The sequence below is a fragment of the Ascidiella aspersa genome, chromosome 3 (genome assembly GCF_963924565.1).
Source record: "Ascidiella aspersa chromosome 3, kaAscAspe10.2, whole genome shotgun sequence".
In the NCBI taxonomy this organism is placed as follows: domain Eukaryota; kingdom Metazoa; phylum Chordata; class Ascidiacea; order Phlebobranchia; family Ascidiidae; genus Ascidiella; species Ascidiella aspersa.
Genome location: NC_139449.1, coordinates 36920423 through 36936832, shown reverse-complemented (window position 1 = coordinate 36936832; position 16410 = coordinate 36920423). Strand labels below are relative to the sequence as shown.

At 36.4% G+C, this 16410-nt stretch overlaps 2 protein-coding genes and 2 non-coding genes across 4 annotated transcripts in view; 3 read left to right on the top strand and 1 right to left on the bottom strand.

The window, feature by feature from the left end:
* LOC146162803 (uncharacterized) overlaps nt 1-16410 on the bottom strand; it is a 76342-nt gene that overhangs the window by 43115 nt on the left and 16817 nt on the right. The window lies entirely within an intron of this gene.
* The window catches only part of LOC146162804 (3'-5' exoribonuclease HELZ2-like), a 44290-nt gene that overhangs the window by 25162 nt on the left and 2718 nt on the right, over nt 1-16410 (top strand). Inside the window, exons 25-27 of the mRNA XM_083383576.1 lie at nt 124-258; nt 439-672; nt 1204-1366. Of these exons, the coding sequence (XP_083239702.1) occupies nt 124-258; nt 439-672; nt 1204-1366 (532 nt within the window). The remainder of the gene's footprint in view (nt 1-123; nt 259-438; nt 673-1203; nt 1367-16410) is intronic.
* On the top strand, nt 10927-11002 carry Trnat-agu (transfer RNA threonine (anticodon AGU)). The gene has a single exon. It is a non-coding gene; the product is annotated as a tRNA-Thr (tRNA).
* Trnat-agu (transfer RNA threonine (anticodon AGU)) lies at nt 11209-11282 on the top strand. Its single transcript has one exon. It is a non-coding gene; the product is annotated as a tRNA-Thr (tRNA).

The following is a 16410-nucleotide window of genomic DNA, read 5'->3' as shown; positions in this document are numbered from 1 at the left end:
TAAAAAAAAAACTATTCGGGTTGGTAAATATTATTCTGCAAGTGATTTTGCTTAACAGTCAAGACAACTTTATTCGAACCCATTCGACCAACACCTTTCATAAACCTCTGTTATATGTTCCAGTTGGTTCTGATCGGCGACCACATGCAACTTCAGCCTGTGATCCAATGTAAGAGATCGCGGGAGCTCGGTCTTGATGTTTCTATGTTTGAGAGATTGAAGCAACACGCTGGAATGCTCACAAACCAATACAGGATGGTAAGTCGGAATCAGTTTGTCAAGGTCATAAGCATTTGTGCTTTGTGCCTCATGTACATTTCTACAGTTTAACCAAATTCAGTAAGTAGTGTATAAATGCAAAAAACTTGATTCGCACTCAAAACGTTACTCAAACACTGCTGTGATTGACAAGGATAACAGATTAACCCTTATTTGCAGAACCCAACTATCTGTGACTTTCCTTCGCGAATGTTCTACAACGGACATCTTACAACAGACCTGTCAGTTCTGCAGCGGGAACGTAGAACACCAGGGGTGGTTAACTACCCTCGTTCCGCACGTCCCAACAGCGCCATATTCGCCCACATCGAGTCAGAAGAAGATGCAAGCTCAAATAAACTGGAAAACGCTGATGAAAACTCGAAGTTCAACCGAGAGCAAGCACGTGCCAGTGTAGGTGTTAAAGTAGTGCTTCTCATTTGTTATCGGATATCGGCCTGTTTCGTCACAATAGCTTGGTTGTCAAAAATTATTATAACTCTTTCGGACCTACAATTTTGGTTATTTTATTGAATAACGCATAAATCGATTTATTGCCCTTTCCTGCATATTAAAAGCACCTGTGATTGTTAAAGACGTGCCTGTTTTGCATCACAATCGTTTGCGTTAATTTTTTTTACTTAATTTGGCCGTGAAAAATTCTAATGGATTTCTCTATTTTCTTTTAATCTAAATTATACTATATTTCTAAAGTTTAGATAAGTCATAACTCTTGATAAACGTATGCCTTCGGGTGATATCAACCTTTTGTATATTTCTGCTGAATATGATTAAGTCTTTTTTATCAATTCAACGAAAAATAAAATTCTTTTTGAATAATTAACAAATTTCTGTAAAAAACATGATTAATAGTACTCCAGTGTTTGCTAACTAGTGCGCACTAGGTGGCTACATCGGGCTAACCGATTAATGTTTTTTCAAAAGGTCAAAATCCTGTTTTGGCTGCATGCCAACAAGGGGATTCCCCTTGAACGCATCATGATACTTTCTCCTTACAAGGCTCAGTGTAACGAGGTGAACAACATTATAAAGAAGGAGAAACCGCAGTTGGCTGAAGTTCACGTTGGAACGGTCACCAACAGCCAAGGTATTTGCGCAGCTTTAACAAAACTAAAATAATAAGCTGTAACTTCTACTCATTAACTCTTCATTGAATGCACTTTTCCTGGGGGACACACAACAAGGCCCACAAGGAAACAATATCTAAAGCATCATAATCTATAATACCATAGTATTAAGATCAACGACATAATAAAGCTATACTCAGTAATATCCATCACAGAATAATATCTAAATCGTCTGGATAAGATCTAAATGGCCAAAATAACGCCTGAAACTGTAGGTAGAGGGTATGGGACGATCAGGAGACGTCAGTCTAGCATATGGCGTTTTGGAGTCGACGTTTAGACGCCCTAGTTTGACCGCCGCCGTTAGGGCGCCGCTGTTTTTGGGTTGTTTGTCCCTGTTTGGGGCAGGACTGCGGAGTCGGTTAAAAACAACCCGAGTCCGACTCCGGCCAAAAAAATACACCCGAGTCCCGAGTCCGACTCCGGCCATATGTAAGATTGTGTCGAGTCCTGAGTCCAGCTGTGACTCTACAGCTTATATTTTACCCCATTTACGCAACTAAATTAAGGTGGATTTTCTGCAATCCACTCATATTGGTGTCATAATTGATCCACCCGCATTACATGGTTGAAAAATATTTTACCATTTGCTATTACACTTTTACAACTTATATTTTGCCGCCTTAACAGTTTTACAAGTTGATACTGCGCATGCACACGTCGGACTCGGGTAGTTTTACGCGGTCTTACCGAACTATAAAACCTGGCAAAAACAGTAATTCTAAAAAAAATATACAACCTACAAAAAACAGTAATTCTGAAAAAAACGTGAACCAGAAAAAAAACAGTAATTCTAAAAAATGTAAAACCTATAAAAACAGTAATTCTGAAAAAATTTAAACCAGAAAAAACAGTAATTTTGACAAAATGTAAAATTTACAACAGTAATTCTGACAAACCAAAATCTAAAAAACCGTAATTCTAACAAAATGTAAACCTGACTAAAATCAGTTATTCCGACATAACGTAAATCTGATAAAAACAGTAATTCTAATAAACGTAAAACTGACAAAACAGTAATTCTGCCAAAACGTAAAACTGACAAAACAGTAATTCTGCCAAAACGTAAAATTTACAACAGTAATTCTGACAAACCTAAATCTAAAAAACCGTTATACTAACAAAATGTAAACCTGACTAAAATTAGTTATTCCGACATAATGTAAATCTGATAAAAACAGTAATTCTAATAAACGTAAAACTGGCAAAACAGTAATTCTGACAAAACGTAAACCTGACGAAAACAGTAATTCTGAAAAACCTAAACTGACAAAACAGTAATTCTGCCTAAACGTAAAACTGACAAAACAGTAATTCTAAAAAACGTAAACCTGACGAAAACAGTAGTTCTAATAAACGTAAACTGACAAAACAGTAGTTCTCACAAAACGTAAACCTGACGAGAACAGTAATTCTAATAAACGTAAACTGACAAAACAGTAGTTCTCACAAAACGTAAACTGACAAAACAGTAATTCTGCCTAAACGTAAAACTGACAAAACAGTAATTCTAAAAAACGTAAACCTGACGAAAACAGTAATTCTAATAAACGTAAACTGACAAAACAGTAGTTCTCACAAAACGTAAACCTGACGAGAACAGTAATTCTAATAAACGTAAACTGACAAAACAGTAGTTCTCACAAAACGTAAACTGACAAAACAGTAATTCTGCCTAAACGTAAAACTGACAAAACAGTAATTCTAATAAACGTAAACTGACAAAACAATAGTTCTCACAAAACGTAAACCTGACGAGAACAGTAATTCTAATAAACGTAAACTGACAAAACAGTAGTTCTCACAAAACGTAAACCTGACGAGAACAGTAATTCTAATAAACGTAAACTGACAAAACAGTAGTTCTCACAAAACGTAAAACTGACAAAACAGTAATTCTAAAAAACGTAAACCTGACGAAAACAGTAGTTCTAATAAACGTAAACTGACAAAACAGTAGTTCTCACAAAACGTGAACCTGACGAGAACAGTAATTCTAATAAACGTAAACTGACAAAACAGTAGTTCTCACAAAACGTAAACTGACAAAACAGTAATTCTGCCAAAACGTAAAACTGACAAAACAGTAATTCTAAAAAACGTAAAACTGACGAAAACAGTAATTCAAAAAAACGTAAACCTGACGAGAACAGTAATTCTAATAAACGTAAACTGACAAAACAGTAGTTCTCACAAAACGTAAACTGACAAAACAGTAATTCTGCCAAAACGTAAAACTGACAAAACAGTAATTCTAAAAAACGTAAACCTGACGAAACAGTAGTTCTAATAAACGTAAACTGACAAAAATTAAACCTGATGAAAACAGTAATTCTAATAAACGTGAACCTGACAAAAACAGTAGTTCTCACAAAACGTAAACTGACAAAACAGTAATTCTGCCAAAACGTAAAACTGACAAAACAGTAATTCTAAAAAACGTAAACCTGACAAAACAGTAGTTCTAATAAACGTAAACTGACAAAACAGTAGTTCTCACAAAACGTAAACCTGACGAGAACAGTAATTCTAATAAACGTAAACTGACAAAACAGTAGTTCTCACAAAACGTAAAACTGACAAAACAGTAATTCTAAAAAACGTAAACCTGACGAAAACAGTAGTTCTAATAAACGTAAACTGACAAAACAGTAGTTCTCACAAAACGTAAACCTGACGAGAACAGTAATTCTAATAAACGTAAACTGACAAAACAGTAGTTCTCACAAAACGTAAACTGACAAAACAGTAATTCTGCCTAAACGTAAAACTGACAAAACAGTAATTCTAAAAAACGTAAAACTGACGAAAACAGTAATTCTAATAAACGTAAACTGACAAAACAGTAGTTCTCACAAAACGTAAACTGACAAAACAGTAATTCTGCCAAAACGTAAAACTGACAAAAACAGTAGTTCTCACAAAACGTAAACCTGACGAAACAGTAGTTCTAATAAACGTAAACTGACAAAAATTAAACCTGACGAAAACAGTAATTCTAATAAACGTGAACCTGACAAAAACAGTAGTTCTCACAAAACGTAAACTGACAAAACAGTAATTCTGCCAAAACGTAAAACTGACAAAACAGTAATTCTAAAAAACGTAAACCTGACAAAAACAGTAGTTCTCACAAAACGTAAACTGATAAAACAGTAATTCTGCCAAAACGTAAAACTGACAAAACAGTAATTCTAATAAACGTGAACCTGACAAAAACAGTAGTTCTCACAAAACGTAAACTGACAAAACAGTAGTTCTCACAAAACGTAAACCTGACGAGAACAGTAATTCTAATAAACGTAAACTGACAAAACAGTAGTTCTCACAAAACGTAAACTGACAAATCAGTAATTCTGCCTAAACGTAAAACTGACAAAACAGTAATTCTAAAAAACGTAAACCTGACGAAAACAGTAGATCTAATAAACGTAAACTGACAAAACAGTAGTTCTCACAAAACGTAAACCTGACGAGAACAGTAATTCTAATAAACGTAAACTGACAAAACAGTAGTTCTCACAAAACGTAAACTGACAAAACAGTAATTCTGCCTAAACGTAAAACTGACAAAACAGTAATTCTAAAAAACGTAAACCTGACGAAAACAGTAGTTCTAATAAACGTAAACTGACAAAACAGTAGTTCTCACAAAACGTAAACCTGACGAGAACAGTAATTCTAATAAACGTAAACTGACAAAACAGTAGTTCTCACAAAACGTAAACTGACAAAACAGTAATTCTGCCTAAACGTAAAACTGACAAAACAGTAATTCTAAAAAACGTAAAACTGACGAAAACAGTAGTTCTAATAAACGTAAACTGACAAAACAGTAGTTCTCACAAAACGTAAACTGACAAAACAGTAATTCTGCCTAAACGTAAAACTGACAAAACAGTAATTCTAAAAAACGTAAACCTGACGAGAACAGTAATTCTAATAAACGTAAACTGACAAAACAGTAGTTCTCACAAAACGTAAACTGACAAAACAGTAATTCTGCCAAAACGTAAAACTGACAAAACAGTAATTCTAATAAACGTAAAACTGACAAAACAGTAATTCTAAAAAACGTAAACCTGACGAAAACAGTAATTCTAATAAACGTAAACTGACAAAACAGTAGTTCTCACAAAACGTAAACTGACAAAACAGTAATTCTGCCTAAACGTAAAACTGACAAAACAGTAATTCTAAAAAACGTAAACCTGACGAAAACAGTAATTCTAATAAACGTAAACTGACAAAACAGTAATTCTTGCAATAAGTTTTTAGCAAACAGTAAATCTGAAAAAACAAACGCAACTAACAAAAGCAGCAATCTAAAAAATCATAATAAAATGGCGGCAAGTTATTTTCTCGGACTAAGTTAGGTAACAATAGCAATTATTATTTAACAAAAGGATGAACAAATAATACATTAATTGATTTCTATAGTCTCTGACATTTTTTTAGCAGCAATTATTAAAGTTAGAGAATTAGACAATCTTCAGCAATACTTCAAAGTATAAACATTTAAAAATAGTTATTATTTGGTGGATTACTTTGACACATGTGTGATTGCGTTTTTCTATTGCTTCTTTATATAGATACCATTTTCCAATAGAATGTGTTAGAAAACTAAGTAGTTCTATACTATATTGCATTTCTAAACGAACACAACAGCATTTAATAAAATAAAGTGTGTCTTAACCAAACTAGCAATACAATCATATTTGATCAGTACTCCTGGTAGTAACAATATTAAAAAACTTGACATGGCTGGTCAACTTTTTTGCTGTGCAAGTGAAAAACAAAATAAAAACACAAAATCTTTAAAAAGCGCTGATACTTTTGCAACGTGCAAGTTATGAATAAAGTACGCATCGCATATGCTTTGCGTGTAGCTTAAGAGTGTTTAGAGAAAATGTCGATATTTGCAGTGCAAATCCACTTCTTTAAGTAACTATAGGTCATGACTGTTAATTTGGAACCTATCTGTTTATTTTTCGACAAGTTTGATATAAAGTTAGTAAAACTTTTTAGCCCCAATTGAGTTTAACAAAAAGACGCTCACTGGTCTACTTTATAAAATTAGCGTTATTACATCTTCTAAATCAGGGGTGGGCAACTTCTTCGGTCGGCGGGCCAAATATGGGAAAATGTACTGCTTGGCGGGCCGGATTAGGCCTAAGTGCTGCCTAAGCTTGCTTGCTTTGTGGCATAATTGCGGCTAAAGTTGTAGGCCTACTTTTGGCCTGCTACTTGAACACGGCAACACTTTCATTGCACATCAAACATACTGCTTTCTTGACGACTTGAAGAATAAACAAGTACAGAACTTGGGAAACCGAAAATCAGTTTGTTTGGATGTTATAAGCAGGGACGTGCATTCAGGGAAGACAGGTGAGGCAGTGCTCACCTGTCAACATCTGGCAAAACAAAATATATATCAAGCAAGAGTTATATCAGTTATACCTCTACCGCAAATTTTACGTGTCTATACATAAAGCGTACTGTATTTTTGCTTCTATTTCTGTTGCGTTATTCATATTAAGCGTCCACGCGGTGAAAATCATTGAAATACATTAATACGCAAAGTGAGGCAGCGCCAAGCCGTGCCTCTCTTCAGATCACAAAAGAGCCATACACTGCATTATGCGTGCCCTTTTCTTTCGCAAATTCTATCGGAAAATACGATGAGCGATTAGCTATGATTTGAGGCATGTCTCAATTGTGACGTCCACGCTATGAAGCTGATATTTGTCCAGCTTAAATGCCGGAATATTGCGTGTACATTGACTCCTTGTAGTGTAAAGCTCTAAAGTTGAAGTCATATATAAAGGCAGACGTGTTGCAAATTTAAAAGTTTTGCATCAGACGACTGGACAAAAAAATAACACGCGACTTTTAAAGAGATTGGTAAAAAGGAGTTGTTGTGTGGCTGTCATAGGCGTAGCCAGGGCTGCCACGGGCCCCCAAAAACTATAAATATTGTACTCCCAATAGTAATTTGTTTTGGAGCTTTTATGAGCAGTAGCCTACCACAATATTCGATCACAGGCATGCCACGCCTTCAATTGTCTTACACTTTTACGTCATAAATATTTTTACATTTCCGGCGATAGAAGGTAATATAGGATTTAAAAAAGTTAAATATTATCCAACAACCAAGGTTTTTGCGCAGCGCTTAAACATCTTAAATAACAATCTGTACAATTTATACTCAAAAGTTTCACACAATAGAGTTAGCTCCACCAGGCAACATATCAATAGATAGAAATCGCTCTTCTGGTGTAAACACAAAATAGTTAAAAAATTCTAAACTAATTAAAATTTAAAACTTGACCTTTATTTTCTTTAGGTTTAAACGTTCAGCCGCTTTATAAAAAAATCTAAATATTTAACGCCTATCAGTTTGGTGTCTGATCGGCACCGATATCACCCAAGTATCGGACGTGTACCGATACTAACAACTGGTATCGAGTATCGACTTCGTTCTGATATTGGCAAAAGTATCACGATCCCATCCGATACTAAATTTTAAAATGTTGAGTTACCTCCAAACCGGTTTTTGTTTCATAAGTTTACCTTTAAAGAAAGATATTGCTCATGTCTGAAAATAAAATTTTTGGATAGAATCGGCACCGATACTACCCTAGTATCGGACGAGTACCGAATAATTTGGCGTCGAGTATCGAATAATATCGGACATTCCTAGTCATGTAAACATTTAGTTAAACTCTGAAAATAATGCAGTCCTAAGTATGCGTGTTGTTGTACCAGGCAACAAGCACCTCTTGAGCAAAGACAAGACCACCTGGTTTCATCTGTTGAACAGTTATGAGGAAAGAGGAAGTGTGTTTGACTTCAAAGATGCAAATTCTCCCTGGTATAACCCCCGTCACTAAAGCTCTTATCTTCAGCTCAAGAAGCTTTTGATAGTTACTTAAAAATACCAATAACCTAAAAACAACTTTATAAACGTGTTTATGTTTTAACTTGTGCATGTGTTTGAAAAAAATATAACGACTTTTCTTTCTTAGAAAACATTCCTTATAAACGCCTTGCTTTACAAAAAAATATGTTGGTTTGCAATTTTAAACCTGTTTGTTAAATAAAATGTAACTACTTGTTCACCAAAATAACATTCCTTACAAACTTGTTAACTACCTTCAAGCAAAACTGTTTGTTTTAATTTTTTTTTTTGTTTTAACTAAACTCTTGCAATACCTGTTTACATACAAAATCACATTGTTAGAAAGTTCAAGCTGTGTTTTCTATTCTAATTCTTTTATAATAAAGTTGCTTTTATAAGACATTTTTTGTACAGTTTTGTAACTTCATTAATCTTTTCATTTGGTTTTTGCTGTATGCAGAGATGTAAGATATGTGTTAAATTTTGCGGGACCCTGCAAAATGCCTATTTTTGTGTACTATTTCTTAAAAAAACATGTTTTTAATTTTTATTAGAATTTCTGAAGATAGCTGTTTGATTTAAAGTTTTATTGTGAAAAGCGTGATGCATTTCCTTGTCAGGAAAGTCGATACCTATTGTTTTACAAGTTGTTTATTTAGAAGTTAGTATTTTGTATATATATGCAATTTATCACTAGTGCATAACATTTTTGCATTACTTGTGTGCGCAAAATGTAGAATAAATCTGTATTTACTGAAAAGAAAGTAAGTGGGTGACATTTCTGTGCATAAACAGTAATTGCTACCACCAGGCTTAATATTAAGTAAATTAATAACATCTACACTTGAACGTTTGGTGGTAAAATGACTGTTGTGAGTCGTTGCCACTTTCTTTCTAATTAAAGCTAACTTAAATTATAACAATCATTAAAAAGGCATTTTGCCAATGCTGTACAATGCACAGGAATATGCTCAAGTCATTTGAAACGTTATCCCTGTCCTAAATATGCTAACTTTATTTTTCCAGGCACCGGAAAGTCGTTCATGGGCGCCTACCTGGTCTACTACTTCCAACAGTTGAACAAACTGAAAGGAAACGACAAGTACATCTTGTACTGTGGTCCTTCCAACAAGTCGGTTGACGTTGTGGCAGGTTTGTTTGTTGCTAGTTTCACCAATCAATTATATTTCTTCTGTCTGTTGCATTCCTGCGTTAACATTTTGGGCATGCAAATAAGTCTTTCTGGTAAAGTTTTTTTGACATTTTAATTTCCAAATGGCTTGCTACGTCATCGGCTTATGTTCAGTAATTCAAGTTAGTTGGTGCTTGGGAAATTTTGCATTAACTTAAAACTAGGTCAAATACTTAAGCTTTAAAAAGTTGAGAAATGTTCTGCAAAATTTAGGTAATGTTTCGGGAACTTTCTTTATTTATTGTTGGATGGGAGATAATGATACTTCGACTTTTATTCCCATACATATTGGGCGAAAGCTACAACTTTTCGATATGTTACCTATTGTCTCTTAAGGAACATCAAATGAGCAAAATAGTTATATTTATAACGCGTTTATGAAATGGGTACAAGGTTATCTGTGTTATTTTTGCCGTTTCGTAAATTCACTTGTTTACATTCTATTTTGTAACGAAATAATGTTTCGATAGAAAATGTCTAAAATATATAAATTTTGCGCCTTGTTGGCACTGGTACCACATTAGTATCGGGCATCGATGCGATATTGCTCGAATATCGAGGTTCCGATCCGATATTATCGTACAATTTCACCCCAGAGTATCTTCTACACACCGGTCTTCGCGTGCTGCGAGTGTACGGTGAACTGATGGAGGAATTGTCTTATCGGAACCCACTCAAACCCACGGTTGGGAGGAAACTACAAGAGCGCCCTCCCTCCTCACTTCACGATATAACACTCCACGAAAGAATAAGAATGAAGTCGAATTGTTGCTCTGAACAGATTAGGGCTTTCGATACCATGTAGTTTCACAATTTAGCTATTATTCTTTAACCTTGCGAGATCCATGCACATGCGACATGCGTGTACCAAGTTTGCAATGATGCTATGGTAGTTTCGACTTGCTCCCCTCTGAGGTCGTGAGTTCGAACCTCACCACAGACTATGTTTACGAACAGGGTTCAGCAGACAATGGTGTTATGTTTGTTTCTCGACTTGTTCCCCCCTGAGCCTGTGTAGCTCAGTTGGTAGACCGACGGTCCCAATATGACCGAGGTCGTGAGTTCGAACCTCACCACAGACTATGTTTACGAACAGGGTGCAGCAGGCAACGGTGCAATGGTGGTTTCTCGACTTGTTCCCCTCTGAGCCTGTGTAGCTTAGTTGGTAGACCGACGGTCCCAATATGACCGAGGTCGTGAGTTTCAACCCCACTACAAGCTAGTTTTATGAACAGGATGCAGCAGGCAACGGTGCAATGGTGGTTTCTCGACTTGTTCCCCTCTGAGCCTGTGTGTAGCTCAGTTGGTAGAGCAACGGCCCTAGTATGACCGAGGCCGTGAGTTTGAACCTCACCACAGACTATGTTTACGAACAGGGTGCAGCAGGCAACGGTGCAATGGTGGTTTCTCGACTTGTTCCCCTCTGAGCCTGTGTGTAGCTCAGTTGGTAGAGCGACGGTTCTAGTATGACCGAGGTCGTGAGTTCGAACCTCACCACAGGCAAGTTTTACGAACAGGATGCAGCAGACAATGATGTTATGTTTGTTTCTCGACTTGTTCCCCTCTGAGCCTGTGTGTAGCTCAGTTGGTAGAGCAACGGCCCTAGTATGACCGAGGCCGTGAGTTTGAACCTCACCACAGACTATGTTTACGAACAGGGTGCAGCAGGCAACGGTGCAATGGTGGTTTCTCAACTTGTTCCCCCCTGAGCCTGTGTAGCTTAGTTGGTAGAGCAACGGTCCTAGTATGACCGAGGTCGTGAGTTCGAACCTCACCACAGACTATGTTTACGAACAGGGTGCAGCAGGCAACGGTGCAATGGTGGTTTCTCGACTTGTTCCCCTCTGAGCCTGTGTAGCTTAGTTGGTAGACCGACGGTCCCAATATGACCGAGGTCGTGAGTTTCAACCCCACTACAAGCTAGTTTTATGAACAGGATGCAGCAGGCAACGGTGCAATGGTGGTTTCTCGACTTGTTCCCCTCTGAGCCTGTGTGTAGCTCAGTTGGTAGAGCAACGGCCCTAGTATGACCGAGGCCGTGAGTTTGAACCTCACCACAGACTATGTTTACGAACAGGGTGCAGCAGGCAACGGTGCAATGGTGGTTTCTCGACTTGTTCCCCTCTGAGCCTGTGTGTAGCTCAGTTGGTAGAGCAACGGTCCTAGTATGACCGAGGTCGTGAGTTCGAACCTCATCGCACGTTTTCTATCCTGCCCTTGCTTGCATGAAAAGCCATAATTGCTAATTCTGTTGGCCATTCTGAAGTCCCTGGTGTATTTTCTTATCTGTTTTTTTTTAATTGCAATTTCAAGTCCAAAAAGAATTAATTTCCTTGTTTTAAAGAGAAAATATTTAGTATTTTTATTTAAATGAAAAAGATTTGTCATCCTTAGATTTTAACAAAAATACTTTTTAATCCTGCTTATTTTGCAAAGAAAAAGTTTTTTATTCCTTCTGTTTGAAAGAGAAAGATTCCTAAATTTATTTATTTAAAGAAATACTTGTATTCGAATCAAAAATTTTAATATTATTTGATGGTGGGACATTTTCTGCTGCTTTTCACCATTATTTTCTACGATTTAGTTGGAAATTTTAAAATCAGCAAAAATAAAAAGTTAAAAAAGCACTGCTTTAAATGTTTGTTATATTATGAATATATTGAAGGTTCGAAGACAAGAAGGCAGCTGTGAGCTACGAGGAATACTTAGAATATAAGTCGATCGTCAATCAAGCGAAACTGATCGAACTTGCGTGTAATGACGTCATTATTTGCACTTGCACCTCTGCAGCAAGTAAGTGTGGTATGCGGACATAGAAAATATATATAGTTCGCACATAATTTATAAAAACAAAAAGGTACACAAAATTAAAAAAAAAACATTTACCTCTATAGTTTTACATCAGTTCAGTGCACGGTTGGATATAGCGTTACGTGTTTATCTGATTTCACCCAGATTTACTTGATGGCGATTTTTATTGTTTATTAACCGTGTTGAATATAAATAGAGTTTGGCAAATACTCTGCAAGTAATTTTTAACACATCTAGATTTACTTTACCAATCATAAATCTATTTTAAAAAGCTGATTACTAAAAAGGTGTTTTATCATGACATAATTAGTAATTTTGTTTTAGTTTTTAAACTAAAACGCCAGTTATTTTGTTTGAACGTGTTTGTGCAAGCTGTCGAGTCGACTTTTAAAACAGATATTTGCCAATTTATTTTAGATATGCTATAATTTTGGTCCACTCTGCCTTGTTGCAATTTAACTATTCTGATAAAATGACCTTAAAGTAGAAATCTTAATGAGGAGTCGAACGACTCATCTTGCTTATATTTGAAATTAACAGGATTGCCAACTGTCGATTCACTTTGCTTAGCGAGTGAAGAATCAGTTCGGGACAATTGTTTTTTCCATTCTTAATTTACGTCTTGAAATATGCATTTTATTCGCATCTGCTGGTGTTCATAGGCTGGTATTCACGTGCTCGATTTTTATATCGGAAAATGTACAGAATCACAGCCTTATATAGTAATAAGGAAACTAGTGTAGAATTAAACAGCTGAAGATCTTTGCTCGAATCTTAATATGTCCATTAAACACCAGTATTGATGTACTTTTTTACTCAATTGTTTTCAGTGAAACTGCTGCAGCCCAACCCGAAATCGGAGATCCGGCGATTAGTGAAGTTATCTTTCTCGCATTGCATCATCGATGAGGCGGGCATGTGCAGCGAACCGGAAACTTTGACCCCGGCGATTTCCGTGAACCCTGAACAGGTTTGACCTTTGTTAACCTTTTTGCAATCAAAGGTCACATAGCACATGGCACTTGACATTGTAGTGGTGTCTTTACGGCAGTTCGTGTAAAATCTTGTCGCGATAGGACAGGGATGGCGAACCACTGTCACGAAGTGACCCACCATAGATTTTTAAAGACCCACTTATTGTCTTTCTGGAAATACAAAAATGTTATCAATCATTTTCATGAAAGGATAAATGTAAAAAACAGTTCTTCGTTAGATAGCATTATACTGAACCAAGCTGAAAAGCTTTTGCTTAACTCCTGTAAACCATGAAAAATGCTGCAGCATATGTTAACTATTCAGCTTCTTAATATTTGTGGGAATCCGAAATCATTCAAAAATTACCAACCCCGACAATAACACTTAAAACGACGCAGCAGCTGAGCTTTGCATAAAGTGAGCGGATAATCAAATATATGACCCACTTGAGCATTTTGTAAGGATTAAGGTCGTGTTGTTGACCCGCACGATGAAAAGGTTCGCCATCCCTGCGATAGAAGCTCGCCTTGTAAGTTACTTGTAAGTGTTTGGCGATGATGTTTTCCTTGATGATGCTGCTTTCTGTTCACATAAGAATGTTGCGCATGGATTTTATGGCTTGAGGTCAAGAGTCACTGAGCACATAGTACTTGACATTGTAGTTGTGTCTTTACGGCAGTTAGTGTTACTATCTTGTCGTGGTAGGAGCTCGCAATGTTAGTTACTCTTTTTTATTTGGCGACGATGTTAACTTACACTGACGCTGCTTTCTGTTTTGATAATGTAAGTAAGTGTTTTATGGCTTGAGGTCAAAGGTCACATGGTGCCTTAAAATTGAAGTTGTCCTTACTTCAGTTGGTGCAAAATTCTTATCGAGGTAGGAGCTTGCCTTGTTAGTTACTTGTAAGTGTGGCAATGATGTGTAAGATGTTATAACATAAGTGTCTTGTATGTTTTACTATTCTTTTTCATTTGAATAAGATATGAATCCACTCGGCCATAAGTAATTATAAATTATTTTACTGATAAAGACTTGAGTATCGGATCCATTCGTAATCGACCTCGTTAGATGTTTAGCCGTAAGGACCTTAAGGGTTCTAAGAAAATCAAGGCTCCAGCATAAAAAAAGTTTTTTTCAATCTTTTTACACACGTACCGCTCAAAAACATTATGAAGCTTACAGACTCTGAACAATAATTTTGCAAAACGACTCTTACATTTAAGAATACTAGCTAAGCTTAAATATAATAGTGCTGTCGAATGAAAATAGAAAACACTCCAGGTTACTTTAAAAAGCTGTTGCTTTATATAAAAGTAAATCCCAGTGCTTTCGTGAACAGCCCATTGACAACTGGTGAGGAATCAATGGTCTATCTGTGTGTTTTCAAAGACTTTCATCTTCTTATTTTATTCTTATTCAACAGAAAAGTTTGCAGAATAAACTCATAGTACCTATAAAGGGAAGATACACACACTTGTATGTTTAACAGCTGTGATCAAGCCCTTCTGAAAGTGCTTTTTGGCGATTATGGCTTACGTATTAACAGTACACTGAAAGCCATCGCAGACTCACCGAATCTTGCCTGCATCATCGATTAACAGATTGGTTAGTCTGCGACGACTTTCAGCGTATTTTAAAAAAAAACTATTCGGGTTGGTAAATATTATTCTGCAAGTGATTTTGCTTAACAGTCAAGACAACTTTATTCGAACCCATTCGACCAACACCTTTTATAAACCTCTGTTATATGTTCCAGTTGGTTCTGATCGGCGACCACATGCAACTTCAGCCTGTGATCCAATGTAAGAGATCGCGGGAGCTCGGTCTTGATGTTTCTATGTTTGAGAGATTGAAGCAACACGCTGGAATGCTCACAAACCAATACAGGATGGTAAGTCGGAATCAGTTTGTCAAGGTCATAAGCATTTGTGCTTTGTGCCTCATGTACATTTCTACAGTTTAACCAAATTCAGTAAGTAGTGTATAAATGCAAAAAACTTGATTCGCACTCAAAACGTTACTCAAACACTGCTGTGATTGACAAGGATAACAGATTAACCCTTATTTGCAGAACCCAACTATCTGTGACTTTCCTTCGCGAATGTTCTACAACGGACATCTTACAACAGACCTGTCAGTTCTGCAGCGGGAACGTAGAACACCAGGGGTGGTTAACTACCCTCGTTCCGCACGTCCCAACAGCGCCATATTCGCCCACATCGAGTCAGAAGAAGATGCAAGCTCAAATAAACTGGAAAACGCTGATGAAAACTCGAAGTTCAACCGAGAGCAAGCACGTGCCAGTGTAGGTGTTAAAGTAGTGCTTCTCATTTGTTATCGGATATCGGCCTGTTTCGTCACAATAGCTTGGTTGTCAAAAATTATTATAACTCTTTCGGACCTACAATTTTGGTTATTTTATTGAATAACGCATAAATCGATTTATTGCCCTTTCCTGCATATTAAAAGCACCTGTGATTGTTAAAGACGTGCCTGTTTTGCATCACAATCGTTTGCGTTAATTTTTTTTACTTAATTTGGCCGTGAAAAATTCTAATGGATTTCTCTATTTTCTTTTAATCTAAATTATACTATATTTCTAAAGTTTAGATAAGTCATAACTCTTGATAAACGTATGCCTTCGGGTGATATCAACCTTTTGTATATTTCTGCTGAATATGATTAAGTCTTTTTTATCAATTCAACGAAAAATAAAATTCTTTTTGAATAATTAACAAATTTCTGTAAAAAACATGATTAATAGTACTCCAGTGTTTGCTAACTAGTGCGCACTAGGTGGCTACATCGGGCTAACCGATTAATGTTTTTTCAAAAGGTCAAAATCCTGTTTTGGCTGCATGCCAACAAGGGGATTCCCCTTGAACGCATCATGATACTTTCTCCTTACAAGGCTCAGTGTAACGAGGTGAACAACATTATAAAGAAGGAGAAACCGCAGTTGGCTGAAGTTCACGTTGGAACGGTCACCAACAGCCAAGGTATTTGCGCAGCTTTAACAAAACTAAAATAATAAGCTGTAACTTCTACTCATTAACTCTTCATTGAATGCACTTTTCCTGGGGGACACACAACAAGGCCCACAAGGAAACAATATCTAAAGCAT